The sequence below is a fragment of the Mauremys mutica genome, chromosome 8, assembly GCF_020497125.1.
Source record: "Mauremys mutica isolate MM-2020 ecotype Southern chromosome 8, ASM2049712v1, whole genome shotgun sequence".
Lineage (NCBI taxonomy): Eukaryota > Metazoa > Chordata > Testudines > Geoemydidae > Mauremys > Mauremys mutica.
The window spans coordinates 55,195,036-55,216,872 of record NC_059079.1 but is presented as its reverse complement, the minus strand read 5'-3'; the positions used below and the strand labels follow the sequence as shown (position 1 = coordinate 55,216,872).

The 21,837-nt window shown below is 41.9% G+C and overlaps 1 protein-coding gene across 4 annotated transcripts in view; it reads left to right on the top strand.

The window, feature by feature from the left end:
* Positions 1–21,837, top strand: part of SMG7 (SMG7 nonsense mediated mRNA decay factor) — a 95,584-nt gene that overhangs the window by 12,865 nt on the left and 60,882 nt on the right. For 2 of the 4 annotated variants that reach the window (XM_045026774.1, XM_045026778.1), the window contains exons 2-5: positions 13,763–13,879; positions 17,769–17,800; positions 18,847–18,964; positions 20,657–20,789. In XM_045026774.1, the coding sequence (XP_044882709.1) occupies positions 13,763–13,879; positions 17,769–17,800; positions 18,847–18,964; positions 20,657–20,789 (400 nt within the window). Of the gene's footprint in view, positions 1–6,291; positions 6,383–13,762; positions 13,880–17,768; positions 17,801–18,846; positions 18,965–20,656; positions 20,790–21,837 lie in introns of those variants that run through there. The other 2 variants (XM_045026775.1, XM_045026777.1) reach the window with 2 other exon arrangements.

The window sequence follows — 21,837 nt, the reverse complement described above, 5'->3', positions numbered from 1 at the left end:
CTGTAGTTTCCACATCAGAGTGTTGCTCTTTTAAGACTTCTGAAAGCATGCTCCACACCTCCTCCCTCTCAGATTTTGGAAGGCACTTCAGATTCTTAAATCTTGGGTTGAGTGCCCCAACTCAGAAGGGGGTTGCAAAGGTATTGTAGGGGGGTCGTGAGAGTGGCAGTTGCTGGCCAGGTGCCCAGCCCTGAAGGCTGTGCCGCCACAAGAAGCAGTGCAGAAGTAAAGGTGGCAAGGGGGGAGGGAGGGAGTGTCAGAGCCTGAAATATTTTTAAAGGGGATCCCAGTGGGGAAAAAAAGTTTGAGAACCCCTGTGATGTTGGGTTGAAAGATACTTTCTGATCCTCTTTCGAACACACTATTCTAAAAGTACTCTTAGCTTTTAATAATGTCCTAAATTTGCATGTAGTCTATTACACAGGCTTCTGTGTATTTGGTGTCCTTTCACTGCCTGTGTGGAGAAAAGAGGAGCATGCCTTTCTTGGTTAATATTCTGGCTAGAGGAGAATTTGCTGTATTAGCATTTTGTGGTTGTCTTGCTTCCCTTTTTACTCAGAGATGATTTGGCATATAGATCTGAATTGCTTTTACCTGAAGATGTTAAGCTTCTGTCTGGATTAATTTTCAGTATTTAAGTAGATAAGCTAATTGTTTGTTATATTTATGTCAGGATGTTTTCAGTTGTGACTTGACAGCTCAACTGGTGCTGCTCTGAGGCAGGGTGAGAGGAGACCCACTCTGGGCATGACATAAAGTGAAGCTTTATTTTTCAAATGTTTACATACTCGGAAATAACTTTTTCCTGCACTTTTGAAGTAGCATTCATAGGATTTGCTGCATTAGATCACAGATGGTCAAACCCAATATATAGGAGAAATGTGGACACTGATGAACGTGGCTTGATTTTTTTGTTTATATTGACCATCACAAGCAATGCTTTTGTCAATTGAGTAGCATCAAGACTGCTGCTTTGAAAGTGTGATCTTAAATAATAAAACTAAATTATACCATTTAATTACTTGGTTTCAGTTTGCCTACATGGGGAACTATACTAGTATACTGAGCAATGTAATTTTTGTGGGCACTTTTAATCTGGAATAAGTGTCCTCATGGGGAGTTGTACTGGAATAATTATACTGGTATAAGGGAAGTTTTCTGGCAGAACCATAGTACTATAATTATAGTGCTATAACTCCTTGTGTGTACACTTATTCTGCAGTAAGAGCACACATGCAGTTATACTGCTATAATTATACTAGTATAGTTCTGCCAGTAAATTTCTGTCGACAACCCCTTAGTTTCACAAGAGGTGCAAGTTTGCAGCAAGTCTCTTACTATTGGAAGTTATTACTATTGGTGTATGATTAACTGTGTGGGAGTAGAGAGAGATATTGTAGACATTTTTCCAATCTAGAGTGGCAGATTTCCAGCAGAATGCTTTGTGAACATGTTGTTATTTGGAGCACTGGGCTGCTTACCATGAGATTCTCTGGTAGTAGATGATTTGTAGACTTGAAGTATTCTGCAACATAGAAGCTTGTCTCCTGGAAACTTCTAATTGCTTGAATGGACTGCATTAATAGCAGCAGTATTATCAGGAAACTGTGTTTAGGAATGCTTTGTTTTTACAGTACCTTTCACTTGAACTCGATTGTTCTATAGACAGTTAATATGAGTATGTATTATAGCCATTTTATAGGTTGGTGTACTGAGGCACGGAGGTGAAGGAACTTTTTCCCCGGGTTTAATAGTAAATGTTATAACTGAGACTAAAACCTCAGTTCCTGTCCTCTAATCACTAGACATCCACAGTCTTAAGTAAGGGTTTTAAATGCTGTATTAATATTTACTTGCTGTAGCTGACCTTGTTTGAAGCCTGTTTATTCACTATCCCATGTTTCCCTGCAGGCTGTATCTTTATGGCTGATCTGAAATTGCTCCAGATGCTCAGTGGAGAGGGTAGGGTAATGTTATGACTTTCCTTGGCTACTGTCCTGCATGGATTGTGATAGGAATCTTGTTGAATGTTTCAATGTTATTTTAGCCATATTATGACATTTTTGTTAGATTTAATCTGTACTGCAGCTTCCTGGTTAGTCTATTACTGTAATGATCTCTCTTCAGTGAACATTCAAACTTTTCTAATCTTGGGAAGGCACTTTGAGATCCTTAGTCAAAGGATGATGCATATTACCAAAAATGTGCTCCATATGAGGCAGAGGTGTGATTTCTTTTGCAACAAAGGTAAACAGTAGCAGTGTAATCGAGATTGTTTTTTCACAACTTCTACCAATTTCAGCAACATGGATGCAAACCAAGGAGCTGGGAAAAGAATATGTCCAACTTGGACTGCATCTACTTGCACTTCCTGTAAAGGTATTTTAGGATGGTCATTTAATAACTTCATCAGACTTGAACTGCCCAAGACTGAGGAATTTGGATCTTTCAATCATTTTATAGTTGCTTCAGGAACAAACCCCTTCTATACATTGCCATTTTAAAAATATCAGTCCACCCTGAACAACATTTCCTCTGTAGCTAATGGGTCAATGCCGTTGTACATAGCATTCTTACTCTATGCTGCATGGATCCTGCTGTGTTAAAGGCACATATGTATATTGCGGAAAATTTAATTTCCAAGAGGAGTAGTGTAGAGAAAAGGAACCTGAAATAGGTCAGTTTCTGTGACTGGCATTATACTAAACACATTGTTTTAGAAGAGCATGGATTAGCATGAATATGTTGGTGGTAGTTCTCTGCAAAAAGAGAGGAATAGAGGTGGTTGTCTAAGTGCCCCAAGAAACTCAATACAATTAAGAAGCAGCAAAGTTTAAATTTGTTTTAAAAAACTGTCTTTACACTTACTACACAACCTGTGGAACTCAATAGTGCAGTTATATTTTGGAATTGTAATAGCACTGTAATAACTCTCCTTTCCTATCCATCTTTTTAATTGCTTTCTGTTTCTTTTGCTTCAAAGTGTAAAATGGGCACCATCTGGGGTTAGGAATAAATTTTTACCCCACCTGTGGCATTTTGTAAAACACAAATTGGCCATTTATGGATCAGGGCTATGTTCTGGTATGGCTGTCTCTAATGTCCTGGGTGATGGAAACAAAGTTGTCCTTGTGGTTGACCTCCCTGTCATCTGCGCCTACACCTCCTTTTTAAGAAGTTTAATTGAAAGTTGTTCCTTCTGATCTGAAATTGGGATGACCTAGCATTTCAGCATGTAGGGTGGAAGGTTCAGGGATCATAATTTAAATGTAGCCAAGTTAAATGTATTAAAATATTGCTCAGAAGTAACCTTTCTTCTTTGAGTGATTGTCCATATGAACTCCACTCTGTGTGCCAACTGCCTGTTTGCACAAGATCAGGTTCTTTTGGCCAGCATTGTCCATTGGAGCTGTGCCTGTGCCCTAGATGTCCTTGTGCTGCTACCCAAGGGTATAAAGAACAGGGTGGGCTCATGGCAGAGAGACAGAACCATGTTGGTGTCCAGTTACTCTGTGCAATGTGGGATCTCTTGTTAAGCTTGTTAGTAGCAGGAAGTTATATAGTATACTTAGTATAGTTTTTGTATCATGTCTGTTAACAAATATCAAAATAACTTTTTAATAGTAGATTGGGGGTGGGATATGCCCAGTTCAGTCACTGTGGTGGATACAAATTCTCCATGATTAAAACCTGCCTCTTGTGTGGTGGCTATCCCACTTAGTGATGGGTGCTGTAGGTGACTCTTTTGCCTTGATTAGGGACATATCTGGCAGATGCTTGAGCTGTGTCTTCTACAGGAGGACATAGAAGGCAAGAGAGGCCCAGCTCAAGCTCTTTCTTCTGGAATGCTTGATGAGAGCCTGAAAAAAAAAAAATCTAATCAGGCCTGAGTAGTCCTCTTTGGCTAGTGCTCCTGTGAGCTGCAGCTTTACTCTGAGGTCCCAAGCTCATTCTCCATCCGAAAGATTGAATCCTTTGACTGCTGAATTTGACAGAGCATCCAAGACCTCTTTCAGTTAGTTGTCAGAAAAGGATAAGAAGGAGCACCATTCCAAGAGAATGTAGGCATGGATCATCTTTTCTGTGTATTAAAGTGAGGTAAATCCCTACAATGCTGCTGTATTGATGCTCAGCTGAAAGGCAGTTCACAGCCCATATTGGTTCACCTCTGCACCAGTTGGTCTCTGGATACCCATGGTGCCATCTAAAACTTGCATCTGCACTCCCTCTGTTCTAGCGCTGAAGACTCAGATGTTGGCTTTCTCTGTACCAACTGATCTTGCAATGACGGCATTACCAATATCATCCTTGCTCTCATCTGCAACTAGAGGTACTTCTGCCTCTGTACCACTCCTAATACTACCACAGTACCTATAAGATCTTCTGCTCGAGTTGTGCAAAAGCTCACCCTAAGACACCAGATAGGCTAGCTCCTCCCTTGGAGGAAGTATACCTTTTTTCTTTCTCCCCCTCTGAACGTAGTAGGGAGGTATCCCAACCCTCTCATCTCATTCCCACTTTTATGAGCCTGACTGGCCTGATAGGGAATTCAAAGATTGTCCATACAGAAACAGACTTCAGGAATTTTGTGGGAAACATTCATTCTGATAAGTCACTGCCATGGCTCCCAGCCCCTTATCCTTACAACATTGAATCTTGGCCTTATAAGGCTCCTTGGGGGCACATACCCAGCTTGGATATCCCTTTTTTTACTGCCCGCCCCCCGCCTCTGCAAGATGTAGATTTATTCAAGAAGGTCAGTTCTAGCGCCTCACAGCCATCAGAAGAGATTGTCTCAGAGGGTCTTGAGCTGTGTAAGAACATGTTATGAGTTAGGTTAGCTCTACCTAGCAATATTAGGGCTCAGGCATCCTCTGTTGCCTATTTGAAGAATGTTCCTGTTTCAAGTATCGCGGTGTAGCAGGGTGAACCCCTGCTCTGGCCCTGAAGGAGTTAAAACAGCCCTGGGAAGGGGCTGTGGTGGGAGAAAACAGCCTTTAGGCTGGGCTGATTAGGGAAGTGGCTGCAGCTGGGGCCACGCCCCAAACTGAGCCACAGGGCCTTATTAGAAGGCCAGGGAAGCCAGAAGCCCAGACAGTCTCTCTCTGCCTTCAGAGAGAGAAGGGCCTGGCTGCAGGGAACTAGACCGGGTACCTGAGTGAAGCAGGGCTGGGGACAGGCTGAGGAGCTGGGGAGCTCCAGCCTGGAAAGGCCCAGGCTGCAGCCTAGCATTGCGCTAACAAGTACTGGGGGTTGCAGAGGGCAGCCCAGGGGTAGGCCAAAGCAGCAGGTCCAAACCCTCCTTGCCAGTGATGAATAGGCTGATACTGCAGCGTGCCCCAGGGCGTGGGGCTAGACAATGACTGGCAGTAGCCATACACTGAGGCAAGGTGGGGATAGAGGGTGGGGGTTCCCTGAGGAGGGGAGACCCTGAGAGAAAGGGGTTACTGCCAGGGGGCAGCACCCCATGTAAAAGGGCACCGGGGTCCAGGGAGGGACTAAGGGCCAGAGGACAGGCGGATCACTGGCCTGCAGAGGGCGCTCCAGTGCTGGAATGAGCTAATTCCCCAGAGTCACCAGCAGGAGGTGCCGCGGGGGTGAGTCCGACCCATTTACACGGGGGTAGCTGTGTTAGTCTGTATTCACAAAAACAACAAGGAGTCCAGTGGCACCTTAAAGACTAACAGATTTATTTGGGTATAAGCTTTCTTGGGTAAAAAATACCCCCTTTTTCAGATGCATTACACTCCATGCATCTGAAGAAGTGGGTTTTTTTTACCCAGGAAAGCTTATACCCAAATAAATCTGTTAGTCTTTAAGGTGCCACTGGACTCCTTGTTGTTCCTATTTCAGAAATGTGTAGAGCTGCTGCATTGAGCTTGGTCCACTCACTTACAAGACACTATTATTTAATAGAGGCTCCCAGTTCGTAAGCCTGTTTTTGGTAAAGCTGTCCTGCCTTTATTGTTTAAATAGGACTCCTAGTACCCACCTCCAAGCATACAGAGACAAGAGCTTGTTCATCACCAAGAGTGGAATCCAAGTGATTCTGTCTTAAAGTGATTTTCCACATGAAGACAGAACAGTAACTGGTTCTTCAAGATGTGTTAGCCTGTGGAAACCACATGGACGTCATCTTTCCCCTCTACTCTACAGAGTTCTAATACTTCAGCATTTTGTATTGGCAAAGGAACTGAGGAATGGTTGGGCTTGCTCTGCCATTTGTGTGCTTAGATTGTAGGAATTCAAGAACATCTAGGGTACAGATGCAGCCCCAATGGACATGGCCAAAAGAATCCAGTTTCGTGTGCATAGGGCACATGTGTTTTCTGCACCGATTCCACTCTTGGTGCACGTCTCTAACAACCACAGTTACTGCAAGGTAAGTAATAGTTCTTTTGCAGGTGACAGTCTGGGTAATTAACCCAAGAAAACTGAAAGTTATAGATAGGACGAAGGTATGGAAAACATGTGGCGGGCATATTAGGATTTTGAGATTAATTTGGGCATTTGCACTCTGATAGATGACTGCTTGCATGGCTTCAGGTTTCCAGGAAGATTACTGAATGCTTCCAAAGAGATTCCTTAAATCTTTTATGGACTTGAAAGAACTTCATGGGAAAGCTTTCATGTATGAGAGGTTTCATCTTTGTTATTGCCTTGTAGTATTTTTGTTTATAGATGTAAACAACTATTCAATTAAATTGAAAGGCAAAACATTTAAAACTGATGATAGAAAATATTTTTATGCAATACCTAAGTAACCTGTGAAACTCATTGTCGCACTATATTACTAAGGCCAGGAGCTTAATAGGATTTAGACATTTATATGGATAATTTTTAGAAGGACTTAAACTCCATGTGCTACAGGACATAACCAGAGTACTGACTGACAAGGGTTAAGAAGAAATGTCTTGTATGGATACATTATTCCATTCCTTCTGAAGCTTCTAGTACTAGGCACTGTCATACAGGACTTAGAGGAACCATTGGTTTGATCCAGTATGGCAGCTCTTACGTAGTCAGCAGCCCCATGGTGCTTCATATAATGCGAGGCCACTGTGACCAGGTGTCCCAAGAAAGGCACCTTTGAAGCTAGGAGGAAGATATTAACAGGCTGGTTGGTAGTGATGCAGATTATTTTCTGTTTACACTTTGCAGAGGTTACTGAGAGTTCCTCTCAGATTTATTGTTGATGAGACTGGGGGCTGGTTATGTGTGTTTAAAATGGAGATGATTGTGTGTTAACTGACTTGTGAAATGTATTTTAATTCTTTAAATAATTGTTAGGTGAGACCGTAACATATGAAAACACCAGGAGTTCTAAGGAACTTGTTCTCTATTTTTGCTTTTGACATGACTTTATTTTGTGGGTGGGGTGGGATGGGGTGGGGAAGAATAATACAGCTCACACTAATTTATAACTTCAAGGTTAGCCCTCTGTTACCTCTCCACAAGAAAGACTCTAGCTTTCTGCCCACATGTATACCAAACAAACTACCATATGTCTCTTTATTACCACTTCCTAAGAGACCAGGTAAAATTTAAAAAGCATGTACGAGTATTTCACCTGGTAAATCAGATCTAATTCAGATTAGATTATGAAAAATGTGAATTTAGAAAAATGGATTGTCGAATGTTAACTACCTGACAGGATCTTTGATAGAAAGGTGTTGAAAGCTATTTTACAAGTGTATGCAGGAAAAATTAATGTAAAAATTTTCATGAGGATTGGGTTGCCCTCTCATCCTGTCACTGCTAAAGTGTGACATGTTTCTCAGGGCTGGTCCACACTAAGAAGCGGGGTCGAACTAGGGTACGCAAATTCAGCTACGTGAATAGCGTAGCTGAATTCGAAGTACCCTAGTTCGAACTACTCACCCGTCCAGACGCCGCGGAATCGAAGTCCGCGGCTCCAAGGTCGACTCCGCCACCGCCTTTTGCAGTGGTGGAGTACCGGAGTTCGAACTATCGCTTCCGGAGTTCGAACTATCGCGTCCAGATTAGACGCGATAGTTCGAACTCCGAGAAGTCGAACTCACCGCGTCGACCCGGCTCGTAAGTGTAGACTAGCCCTCAGTGTGACTTAAGATTTCAGTCCTGAAATCAAAATATTTCCCTTTTTTGAGAGTCATGATACTTACTAACTTCATGAAAATGCATCCTCTTGTTACAGTCACTAGATTAGACTGAGATTGTGTTTTAAATTTTGCCTATATCAAATTGGATCTCTAACTACATTTTAAGCTTACAATTTATTTGTTATACTTTTCAACTGTCTAAAAAGATCCTCTTGCCTTATTCTAAACCATCAATTTGTCTTAACAGAACAAGTCTAGGCAACGACTTCATGGGCGCGCTAATGTGTGTATTTGAAATTCATACTGGAAGAGCACAATTTTTTTTATTACACACTAATATAGAATTCAAAACAGTAACAAAATCCAACTATAACAAGTTCTACTTTGGGAATTGCTAACGCACATACCCAGACTTGAATGGGGAACTGTGCATACAACATAGATCAAGAACTTCCAGATATAGTTGTTGAATCATACTTCTCTAAACTTGTGCATAATAGAAATAGGAGATAATATGAAATATTCTTTCATCATGACTGGTTCTTGTGTATTTGCTATAAATTAGACTATATAATTTGAGTTCTGAAGAGACATGTAAACAGACTTAGTTTGTACTGGAAATGAATGGTTTTTCTCCCATAGAACATGATGGGATGTCTGGATACAATAATTTGATCCCTGATGTTCAAATAAACTTGTTTATAAAACATCTCCTGATAAAAACTCTTGTACAAAATAACATCCAGAATTAAATAAAATAATAAAAGTCAACATTCTAAAAAATGCCAGCAACAAATCGAGGGAATCTAATACAGGAAATGAAGGGTCAGTTTAGTGAAATAAATGTGTGACCAGCAGTGGTCATATGTTGTTTGTTTTAGGGACACTTTCACTGCAGATTTGACAAAACGCAAAGAAGGTACCAATGTAAGATTTCTAAAGATAGCTACAGCACTCAACCCAAGATTTAAGAATCGGAAGTACCTTCCAAAATCTGAGAGGGATGGGGTACGAAGCATGCTTTCAGAAGTCTTAAAAGAGCAACATTCCGACATGGAAACTACAGAACCCGAACCACCAAAAAAGAAAGTCAACCTTCTGCTGGTGGCATCTGACTCAAATGATGAAAATGAACATGCATTGGTCTCCACTGCTTTGGATAGTTATTGAGCTGAGCCCATCATCAGCGTGGAAGCATGTCCTCTGGAATGGTGAGCAAAGCATGAAGGGACATGAATCTTTAGCGCATCTGGCACGTAAATATCTTGCAATGCCGGCTACAACAGTGCCATGCGACTGCCTGTTCTCACTTTCAGGTGACATTGTAAATAGGAAGAGGGAAGCATTATCTCCTGTAAATGTAAACAAACTTGTTTCTCTTAGCGTTTGGCTTAACAAGAAGTAGGACTGAGTGGACTTGTAGGCTCTAAAGTTTTACATTGTTTTGTTTTTGAGTGTAGTTTTTTTGTACATAATTCTACATTTGTAAGTTCAACTTTAGTGATAAAGAGATTGCACTACAGTACTTGTATTAAGTGAATTGAAAAACTATTTTTTATTTTTCCAGTGCAAATATTTATAATAAAGTGAGCACTGTACACTTTGTAGTCTGTGTTTGTAATCAAATCGATATATTTGAAAATGTGGAAAACATCAAAAAATATTTATGTAAATAGTATTCTATTATTGTTTAACAGCGCGATTAATCACGATTTTTTTTTAATCTCTTGACAGCCCTAATTATAACTTTACTAAAGAGAGAGAAGATTCTAGTTTCTTATATATTTTCTTTAGGCACTTAAATAGCAAACAGTTTTCTCCTTACCAAGATGAATAATTTGTTAGAATATGTATATATCTTATCACTCACTCTTGTCTCATAGAAATTCTCATAAATGTATACATCTTTGCACTCATAGCTCTTCCTCTATATTTTAACTTTTAAAAAAAGTAACTTTGGAATGGAGGTCATGTTTATATTGGGAGTTCTAAGGGAGATAAAGCTTCTATTATAGCTGGCATTTACCTGTTTCAGTTAGACCTGCTCTGAGTAGGCTTAGATGACATGGTGGTAAACCTCAGGAGCTGCAAGAGGCGCTTTAGCAATATTGGAAAAGCTAGTATGGGCAATTGGGGAATAACAGTGGGGATTTTTTTTTCCTCCAAAAAATCCCTAGCGTGGATAAAGTATTAGAAGGATTTCAGGGTCGTATAGACTAAAGGCTTGTCTACATAGTGGGGTTTTGCAGATTACCTTTGTGTGTGCTCTTGTAGAATAACTATTCCAAACTAATTGCATCCACGCAGCTCATTCTTGCCTACTACCCTCTGAATCAATGCATACACAAGGCACTAACTTGTTTCAAAATAAGCGTTTAGTGTTCTGGGCAGGTATCCCATGGTGCTTTATCTTGTTGCTGGGTTCTATGCATTATGGGGATTTTGTCTCAGCACATTGTGGGACACCCACTGGAAATCTGGGATATAGAGGTCATAGCAACATTGCTGAGATTCCTCTGAACACATCCCATGATTCATCTATCTTGTGAGTTAGGAGCACTTTCTAACTGCTGTCAGCGAGCGTGAAAGGAACACAGCGGCATCCCACAGTCCAGGCGTTCATTAATACATAGATGCTGCTGTGCATATATTTGGAGTCATGTATCCAGGTGGCTTTGGCAGCCAGCTGCCCCACTGGTGAGTCGTTTTCAGCAGAGCAGGCAGAGGAGGATGAGAGCAAACAGTTAATTGTGTATAAAGCTTTCCTGGAACATCTTCATTCCATTGAGTGCCATTTCTGGGGTTGAGAAACCAACTCTGGTAGTAAAGGAACATGATGCTAACCAGAAGTTGAGGCAGAATTTTGGGATGACAAAGAGCACTTTCCTAAAGATCCGCACAGAACATAGCAGCATCATACCAATGTGAGCTCTCTACTCCCTGTGGAGAAGAATGTGGCCATCACCATCTGGAAGCTTGTCACCTATGATTAGTTAGCTACCAACCAACAGCAATTTGGTGTTGGTAGATCAACTGTTGGGGTTGTTGTCATGGAGGCATGTTTTAAGAAGGTGCTGATGGCATGAGTTATTCATCTTGGCAGCATGCAGCAGGTTATTGATGGATTTGCACAGCTAGGGTTCCTGATGTGTATTGGTGGCCCATTAATGCAATCCACGTGCCTATTCTTTGTTTCCCTCTCTCCCTGACCAGGCCTCAGAGTTCATAAACAGAAAGGGATACTTCTCCATGGTGCTCCAGGGCCTGGTTGATCACTCTGGCAGGTTCACCAATGTGGGATGATCTGGAAAGGTCCATGGTGTTAGGCTCTTTTGAAACTCATGCCTGTTTTGTTTAATGAAAAATGATGATTTTGGTCCCAGGACCGCTATGAACATTATGGGTGGTCTGATTCCTCTTGTCATTCTTCTAGACCAAGTTTACCCTCTGTTTCACTCGCTTTTGCTGCCTTTTACTAGACACTTGGATAGGAGAAAGGACCTGTTTGACTATCCCTGAATAGTTGGAGAATGACAGTGGAAATGTGGTATTTTATGAAACTTTATTCAACATTTGTCAAAATAACCTTTTATTGAATGTCAAGCAGTGCAAACAATACCAGCTATTGAACCAAAATTATTTATTATAGCATGACAGATGACAGTACAAACTGTATCCAACATTGAAGTGCAGTTGTGTAACACGACTAAGTACTGAGTACATGTATATCAGTGCTGTACTGGTCACAGGCCTGTGTACATGTGATTTGTGCCTGGCGTCTTTTCCTTGGAATGTGGAATAGTGTGGGAAGAACCTTTGTTTGTTGTGGGGGTGGTGATGGATTCTAGAACTTGCTGTTTTCAGGGTCCTGTAGTACAGGGTATCTACAGAAATACCTGTTGGAGCCTTGTGAAAGGTACTGCTGTTCCTGGAACATATTGCTCCACGGGCTGCAGGCCATTGGAGCAGCATGTTCTCAAGATGGTTTGTCTTTTGCACAAGCTCTGCATCGATTGTCTCTGCATCACCTGTCTTTCTCTGCAAGGAGAACTTCCCTCCACTCCACTATTTATCCCTCTTTTGGGATGCTGCCAGGAGGTCTCCGAACATTTTGTCTTAGGTCTTCCTTTTCCTGCCTTGGACATGAGTCCAGAGTTCTGCAACTGATAGCAGTCCTGTCTTTGGAGATTGGTGTCAGGGGCAGACGCTGGGAGAGTTGAGAAACAGAACAAGTAGTTATTGTAGGTGATTCAAGTCTGCATGGCAACAATGATACACTCTCGTACCTCAGTTTTGGAATACTATTTCATTAGTTTTTTTCCCCAGCCTGAGTAGAGTTTGGAGATGGTAAGCAGTGTTTCACCTCATTTCCCCTTTCCATAGTAATTCAGTTTTAGTCCTAGGAGGTTGGTGCAGTGAGTGATGGGGGTGGGAAGTGGGGCTTGTGGGGTTTGTGCCACTCATAGGTATGGGTGAGGGGTTTGAGGTGTCTGGCAGGATTTGGAGGCTTGCATGGGGTGGGGAAGGTTGAGTCCTTTGAAATTAACATAGCCTGTTAAATGAAACACCAGTTGCATTTTATCTTTATTTTTCTTGTAACCATTTCTGACTTTTATGCCTCCTAAATTGTACTCAGTTAAAATCTCTCTTTGTAGTTGGTTAATTTATTTTGTTTTATCTTATCTAGTGTGTTTGAATTGAAGTGTTTGGGAAACACCGTTTGGGGTAACAAGATGTGTGCTTATCATGTCTATTAATAAAATGATGGGCTTTACATAAGTTAGTTATCCAGGAGAGGGCTGGGCAATACAGGACATATATTTCTGGGGGAAAAAAAATCTAGGACTGGGGATGTTGGGGTCACCTTGCAATATATCCAATGCTGGTAAGAGCCAGTGTGGCTGGATGGCTGCGACGTACGTACGTAGGTAGCTGGGAGCGACTTGCATGCTGGAGGCTGTTTGTGAGCAGTCCAGTCTGGAGGCTACAGCAGCAAAGCAGTGTAAAGTGCATCTGAGGTTTGCGGTCAGGAGTGACACAGCTACTCATTGGTCTGGATTGTACTCTGGGTATGTCACAGGCCCACAAAGGGGATAGCCTGTCTTCACCCATAAATCAGACACCTGTATTTGCAACAGCTATTCTGACTTGGAGATGTGAGAGAAATTATGAATGACAGTTAATACTACCCATAGACTAATTCCTTGGAAGTCTAGCAAGCATAGGAAGAGGTATATGATTTTAAATATACTTAAGCTTGGTCTACACTGCAAAGTTAGGGTGATGTGAGCTGCCTGGCGTCAACCTACTTGTGCATGTACCTGCACTTAAATTGGCCTCCCACCGATGTAAGTGCACTGTCATAGCAGTGCAGTAACACCACCTCCTCCATGGGCGTTGAACTACGGTCAATCTACTGAAGTTGACATACTGCGAGTGTAGACACTACGTTACTTATGTCAACTCTAACAGTTCTCTAGCAGCTCTCCCACAGTGCCCGAAACTAACTGCTCTGGTCGCAGTTGTCAGCATGGAACACTATGATTTCTTGGAAGACAGATTGCTGTGCAACATAGTGAGAACCAATTCGAGGCTGTTGGTGGCATTCATGGAGCAGCTGCAGATAGTGGAGTGTCACCTCTGAGCCCAAGAAATGAAACATGCTGATTTTGGTTTTTAAGATGGCTCTGCAAATACTGGAGGACCATGCTTCTTATGACAATACTTATGACAATATTTCAGAGCTGTGCAGTCTCCATGCTTCTGTCAAATGGAGGACAGCGAAGAAGGCCATGCAGGTTCGTGGGATTTTTTTTTTAAAAAAGGCACAAAAATTATAGGATATAGATAACATGATGGAATGGAGACAGTTGCATGCTAGGAAGCTGATCCCTTACTCCCAGTCACCGCTGGCAACTTTTTTCTGTCCCACTGTGCTTTGCCAGAACTTCCCAAAAGAAGGCGCATTGGGCAGCGGTGGGCTGCAGACTGGGTTACCTACCCATTGTGCTTGGCACTGTATATTGACACACTCACTCCTAGTGAGTACATGTAGTGCCAGGGCGAAGAGCCAAGTATGCATGTGCACAAGTGATATACTAACTGCAGTGGCTTTATGCCAGTGTAACTTGCGGCGGTAAAAGTTTGTAGTATAGACATGCCCTGATAGATAAGTAATTTCCATTGTCTATTTTATAAACTTGTACTTTGTTAGGGCCTGCCCACAAAATGTGGATGCCATTATGACAAGTATAGGGACTTATTAAAGGAGTAGAGGTTTTGTTTATTTCAAATCATAAATGTAGTGTTCCAAGATAGGCAGATACGGTTTATTGAAATATGCTGTACCAGTGATCACATTTTATTAATAGTTGTTTCTTTTGTTTAATATTAAATGGTAGTAATTATTCTAAGGTCAGAGAATTGACATAAATTGGTAATTGATTTGGTGAAAAATTATCCTTGGAAATGAGTTAGTCTTAACAATTAACACTAAGAATGAGTTATTTTTTCTAGGTATTAAACTCAAGGGTGAGTCAATATAACTAGTGTTATGATGTGCCTATAAGATATCTTTTTTTAAAAATTGCACTTTATCTCCAGTGTGAAACTGCAAGAAGAATTAGATGCATCTTCCATATAAACACACAATGGTGGCTTGATTTGGGACATTAGTGGAAATATTATTCCTACGTATTGAAACTCTAACTGTTCTTACTCTTTAAGGGCTAGTTTACACAGGAAAGGTTTACTAATTATTGTGGTATAGGTACATCAATTATTCTTTTTCAAGTGTCCCCTGCACATTCCCACTCATGGAACGCGCTGACTTTGTCAGCGCAGGCAGTGGAACCTCACCTCCTCATAGCAGTGCCTGTTAGAACACTCATGCATCCTTCCTACCTCTCCTCTCTGCATTCCTGAACATTCTAAGGACAAGGCTAAGAAAGGGGATGTGATGCCCTCTGCTTGCTGCCTTAGTTCCTTCCAGCCACACCGGCAGAAAGATCTGGAGAGGTTCACATCTATCCACTCAGGATTCTTCTCTCAAAGAATCTAGTGGTTTACTTTAGTGTAAAGTGAAAAGGTTAGTTGGTTAAGGAAAATTGTTTTTTTATTATGATAGATAGTAGTTAATTTCAGTTCTGACTACTGGTTCCATGTCAGATCTGAAAGTTCAGATGTGCTTTTGAAAGGCGCACCTCTTGTCTTGCAGTCTTTCTGGTGTTGGATGCCCACACAAAACACCTTGAGGAGGGTCACTCTCCTTCAAGGTGCTCTGTCTATAGCACACTTACCCTGAGGATATACAAGGAATGCGACAACAGGCTGTAAGTCTTACTGCTTCATGAATCTCTGGTTGCAGAGCCTCTTGGACCCAACACTGCCAAGGGATCCGTATTCACGATGAAAAGGCCTGTGTCTGCTCCTTACACCTCTGGCATTCAGAACAATGCTATGTAGAATGTTTCAATCACTGCCCAAAGATCAAGATCCAGCACCTCAGTGCAATCAGTTTCCCCCAAATCATTGGACTGACCTTAAAGGCATTTGGACTTAGTCTGTTTCAGCCTGTGAGATGAAAGCCAAACCACGGGAGAAACCTTCGGATCTTTCTACTTCAGTTCCAAGATATGCAAGACAAGAAGGCTTCTGTTAGCAAATACAAATTGAGAGAATCCTCAGATTGATTGCATCTAGACTGGATAACATCAGATCCTAAATCAAAGACTAAGATTCTGGTTGAATGTATATCCCTGCTTAAAAGTCATCCCCCAGTTCTGAAGACTGCATTGGATCCAAAGATTGTTCTGGAGCAGGAAGTAGTTTCTTCATCTCCTATTCACTCTGTACCAACATTTACTATGGTAGTGCAGGTATACCATAGAGGTCGGCAATTCCGTAAGTTACCAGAACCTGAAGAGACAAGCTTTTTCTTCTGAGGGGTATAAAATGAAGGTTACTGCTAGTTATCCTCCTTGAATGCCCTCCTCCTCACAGCCAGAGAAGAGGTGAGAAAAGTTGTCTCAAATATCCCCTAGACACTCCCCTTCTCCCTCAAACACTCCATTTTACACATGCCAGGTCTTGTAGGGTATGTCTACGCTGCAATAAAACATCTGTGGCTGGCCTGTGTCAGCTGACTTGGGCTGCAGGGCTCATGCTGCAGGACTATAAAATTGTAGTGTAGATATTTGGGCTGGGGTCTGGGCCCTTGGACCTTCTCCCCTTGCGGGGGTCTCAAAAATTGGGCTCCAGGTCAAGTCCCAATATCTATGCTGCAATTTTATAGCCCTGCAGCCTGTACTCCGAGAGCCTGAGTCAGCTGAGCTGGGCCAGGTGCAGGTGTTTTATTGCAGGGTAGACATGCCTGTATTGTCTTCAATAATTTGTAGTATAGACTTGTAGTCAGAGGAAGAATTGGATGGGTTAGACATACCAGCATACCTCCTGGGTTCCATTCTCATCAGAAGGAATACACCGGTCAATATGGTGCCTGTGTATCATCACACCCTCCCAGATATGATGTGGAGCATGAATTTGTTTACTGGCATGAATGACAGATAGTGTTTAAGCATTATAGAAATCTTTTGTGTTCTCATTGACTTAGGAATCTCTCCCACTAGAGATCAGGAAAAGTCTTTCTCCTTGGATCGGAGAGTCCTGGATCTGTCAACTTCACCTGCTTTCACGGAGCATTTCCTCTGCTATAGTTCCTGCTACTGTCAGATAAGCAGCATATGGCTCGTTTGGAACATTAAGTGGAAGGGGTTGCTTCCGCTTCCTCTTCTGAAGATGTTTTCTGTGAACTCGTGGACAGAATGGCAGTGACACTGAAATTCCCATCTGTTAAAATGGAAGAAATATCCCAGCTTGTTTGACATCCTGAGTTCTCCATCAAAAAATTACCCTTCCAATATTAGATGGACTATGGCAACCTGAAAAGGCAGCGCTCGCTCGCGCTTGCTCTCTCTCTTGTGCACACATGCACACCCCCATATAGGTCACTATCTCTTTAGAGACATTATCTAGATGGGTTATACAGTGCATAGAGGAGAGCTTTAGGTTGACATCCATTCAACTTCCTGTTGGGATTAAGTCACAGTCTGCCAGAGCAATGTCTACTTCCATAACGTGGTATGTAGGATACGTCTGCATTATAAGCACTACAGGTGCAGCTATGCTGCAACTGCACTGTAGCATAGACACTACAGTGATAGAAGGGATATTTCCGTCACTGTAGTAAATCCATCCCCTTGAGGCAGTAGCTAGGTCAATGGAAGTATTGTTTTATCTACTTCGCTGTACCCCCAGTGGAGGTTAGGTTGACCTAATTATATCAGACGGGGTGAAATTTTTCACAGCCCTGAGAGATGTATCTAAGTCGACCTAACATTTAGGAGTAGACCAGGTTCAGATATGTTCTAATTGCAGAGATCTGTAAGGCTATTACTTGTACCTCTATACATCCCTTTACAAAACAATATCCGTTTGACCTAGTATAGACAAGCCCTAAAAAGACTTGAATCCTTGTCTTTGCCCCGCACTCAAGCAATTGTGTTTTAAAAAAAAAACAACAAAAAAACAACCGGGCAACAACAAATCCTCCCACTTGTTTGGTGTAACTTGATTATCTTCATCAGTCCTTGTTAATATCTAATGTCTTGTCCTGTCTTCCTCTTGCAGGCAGGCAGAAGTCCTGAAGGCTGACATGACAGGTAATTGTCTTTTATTTCACCATTAGTGCAGTTACTAAAATTGTGTTTGAGTCCTATTTTTCTTTGTGCTGTAGTGACACAAAATGCTTACCAGACTCCTAATAGGAGTGAGATGGTGGGCATAAAAGAAGCACGTGGTAAAATTTCATTTTAACTTTGGACATTGAGACCTAACTGAAATTCTGAGTTCAAACAGTTACTTATAAACATGATCTAGTGAATAGCTGGGATTTCCAAGAACTCTGGAGTGTGCAGGTTGTGTCCTGTTAAAAGTCTATTCTTCCCATGTGGATAAATGGAGAATGCTTTGCGAGTGGCTATACCCCCTGCTGTAGATGGAAAATGAAAATCTGAAACTTAAATAGTTAAAACTCACATGCAGTGCCTAAAACACTTATGGAGAGACCAGTCCTTTTCTCTCCCAGCTGGTAACGTAGGATGAGCCCTATCTTCCACCTGGGAGGAGAGAGCAGGGCTGGACCTAGCTCATATGTCTTGGGTAATGACTGATCTGATACTTATTTAAAAATTAATAGCAGATATTCTCAATAATAGAAAAGATCTGTCTCTGGTTTCTAGCACCAAAGATGTTGGAACTGCTGAGTCAAACACTAACTTGTGGATCCCCCAAATGCAGCCTGTGAAGTCCTAAAATGCAACTTTGCAGCATCTATCTTCTGGCTTTTACAAGATTAGCATGTTTTTATTGCTGGTGAATTTATATAAGTGGTAATTTAGTATTTTCAGAACTGCAATAAATATTATGTTCATGTGCTTTTGGTAAAATAGTTTGCATATGAAATTCATGTGCAGTCTTCTGGTTTCTAGCAACTTGTCATTTTGGCCCTTTGTTGCAAAGCCTGCAAATCTCCTGGTATTCATTGGTGTTCCTAGTTTTTGTTTTTTGATGAAGCTGTAATTGAAGGGAGGTGTGGCATGAACATGATGTTTTCTTTCCTGGGGCAGGAATGGGAAAAATCAATTGAAATGACACTGTTGTATGTACTGGGACATAGTAAATCTGTTTTTGTTTTTTTGATGCTCAGATTCGAAGCTGGGTCCAGCTGAAGTCTGGACATCCAGACAGGCTCTACAGGATTTATACCAGAAAATGCTAGTAACTGATCTGGAGTATGCTTTAGACAAGAAAGTGGAACAGGACCTGTAAGTATTCTAATCACAAGTATTCACATGTTTGTGTAGTAGAGCAGGATCCTTCCAAGACATATGGAAGAGTGGGTACAACCTATAAAATGGGCTCAATTTTTCTGTAAGTGGAAGCTTGAATAAATGCATTTTGAATAATCTTACACTGAATTTAAAGAACTAGGCGGAATGTATGGGAATGGAGAGTGAAAAGATGTTTACAATTCCTGCCCTTAAGGACTTTGGGGAAAACCCTGCTGTGCATCAGAAAATCTCTAATGGATTTGTACTCACAAAAAAGGACTTATAAATAATAGTTCATTGTTTAGGCATGTGCAGCACACATACTCTGAGTGAGATGCATGATTTATGGAACTGATTAATGTTGGAGAGAGGTGTGTCACTTGTTACATAGAGACTTCCCAATATGTAATTCCTAGTGAAATCCCTGCAGCATTCCCAAAAAGTTGTTTGAGAATTCTAATCCGTGGACCTGCCTTTTTAATCAAACAGTCTGTTTTTCCCTATTTACCTATGTCCAAGAGGAGCTGCTCTGCCACATAATCTTTGTCATGGAAAAGGCTTTGGGTACCCAACCTTAGCAATTATAGTGTAGCTCCCACTGAGGTCAGGGGATGGGATCTAGCTCCACTTGAGAGCCATGTGAGTGAGACACAGCTCAGAACAGTAGACTCAGAAACAAAAGACTCAACCACATTTGCTTACCCACTAATGTCAATTCTAACTTACAAATGAGCAAGTGCCACTCTGCCTTACAGCTGAAGCACAGAAGTAGAGTACTATGTGTTAGTAAAACAAGCTGGAAGTATCCCTGTGATCAGCATGAGAAGAGGGTGGTGCAATCATCACTGATGAAGATCCTCTTATGGAGTGAGGACTAGTGGTGTTTAGACCCCCTCAGTTGTGTGAGGTTGAAGGGAGGAGGGAAGAGAGGCATTTGCCTTTCTGTTACCATCAAGGAAAGACAGATCAAAAGAGCAGGAAATCTTCCCTAACACTGCCATTCTGAGCGTTCGGGAAGCTGGTGGTGGAGGAGCTCCAAATGTTCATTCATACTCATTTAGGGACAAAGACTTTATGCCAGAGATTGGGGAGAGATCATTTAGGGATAGCGGTCTAGTGGGACATTCAGTATGACTTCCTCATAGCCAGGTGAGGATCTTGCTGGATTGTCCCCCAGCTTCTACCCCTGGATCTTATTTGAGGAACAGGAGCATCTTTTTGTACCAGCCTTGGTTAATAGTCTGCATTTCTTTCAGTCCCTGGCAGAGAGTCTGAAAGTGCATGATGTTAAAGCTGCTGGATCTTCAGACATTTCGGCCTGACATCAGTTCCTGAACAGTTTCTCTAACCCTGTCCGTGAGACTGATGGTCAAAGCTTTATGACTAATAGTGCTTGACCTGCTGTTTAGTGCTGGCAGCAAATAAATGCTGCAAACAATCTGTTTGGTTTTTGGAGATTTGGGGGGGAACTTGCAGTTCTTCCCTTTTTGAATTTAGATTTCCATTGCACATTCTGTTCCATTTTAAAAGGGATCAGTTAAGGCACTAGAATAAGTGGAGAGCTTTGATGGAGTTAGCACCAGGTGCCTTATAATTGTAACAAACTGTTTATTCCCATTCTCAGGGAGCTCAGTGTCTGCCCAGTGAGTCACTGCTGTAGCCAACAGAATTGTGTTTTATTCTCAGCTGGAATCATGCTTTTAAGAATCAGATCACGACACTTCAGGGGCAGGCAAAAAACCGAGCAAACCCGAATCGGAGTGAAGTTCAGGCGAACCTTTCTCTGTTCCTAGAGGCAGCTAGCGGTTTCTACACACAGGTGAGTTCTGAAACACTGGTCTCTGAACAAATGCAAAACCTTGGAGCAAGAGTTTTTTACACTTTTTTGCCCTGATAGTGAATGTATGCAGATCCTCTGCTTAGCTTGCACTGTTTGCCAAATCTAGTATGCTCTCTCCAGCAATTGCTTATGCTTGAAGCAGACAAGCTCCCATAATGCACTTGACCAATTGTTTAATATTGTACATGGAGAAGGAAGAGCATGAGGTATTCATTCCTGATTCATGCTGCAGTCTGAGTCTAAAAATGGTAAAATATTTATTATAGGTGAGGCTGGTAGACCAGCTTCTTACTAAGGTTTCCTTATGTTTTTCATTATAAGACCTTGTATTCCATTTCTTTCTTTATTTTTTTAACATTGCCAAACTTTAACTGTTTGGGCTGAAATTTTCAGTGCTGGGTGACTGCCTTGATCCCCCCCCCCCCTTATTATTATTTAAAAAAAAAATTAGCCATAACTATTCAGCTGTTTCTGATTGAGGTTAAGGAAAAATACACTGGTTTTCAATGAAAAAAAAAATAATCGGAGAACCTTTTCTTTGGAAAGCATTAGTGTCCTCATGCTTTCGAGCAGGGACTTGAAATTTGGTAGAGGGTGGCCTTTGTGTCAGGGATGTCTCTTTTGCCAACCCCCTGAAAATCTGCCCATAGTTAGCCAAGTTACGAGTAAGGCTAGGATTCAGTCATGGATATTTTTAGTAAGTGTCATGGACACGCCACAGGCAATAAACAAAAATTCACAGCCACGACCTGTCCATGACTTTTACTAAAAATACCCCATATTAAATCTTGGGGGGACGCTGGGTGGGGGGAGGTGCCCGGGGCCAGTGGCATCTGCTGCTGGTGCCCGCTGACCACGGCTGCTCCAGCCAGCTGCCTGGGGACTACTGCTAGGGGTTGTCCGACCAGCCGCTGCTCTGGCCAGCTGCCCCAGGGGCCGCCCAAGCAGAAGCTGGTGTGGCTGGCCTCAGAGTCAGCTGCTTGGCTGGCCATAGGGTCAGCCACTGGCCGCTGCAGAAGTCACGGAG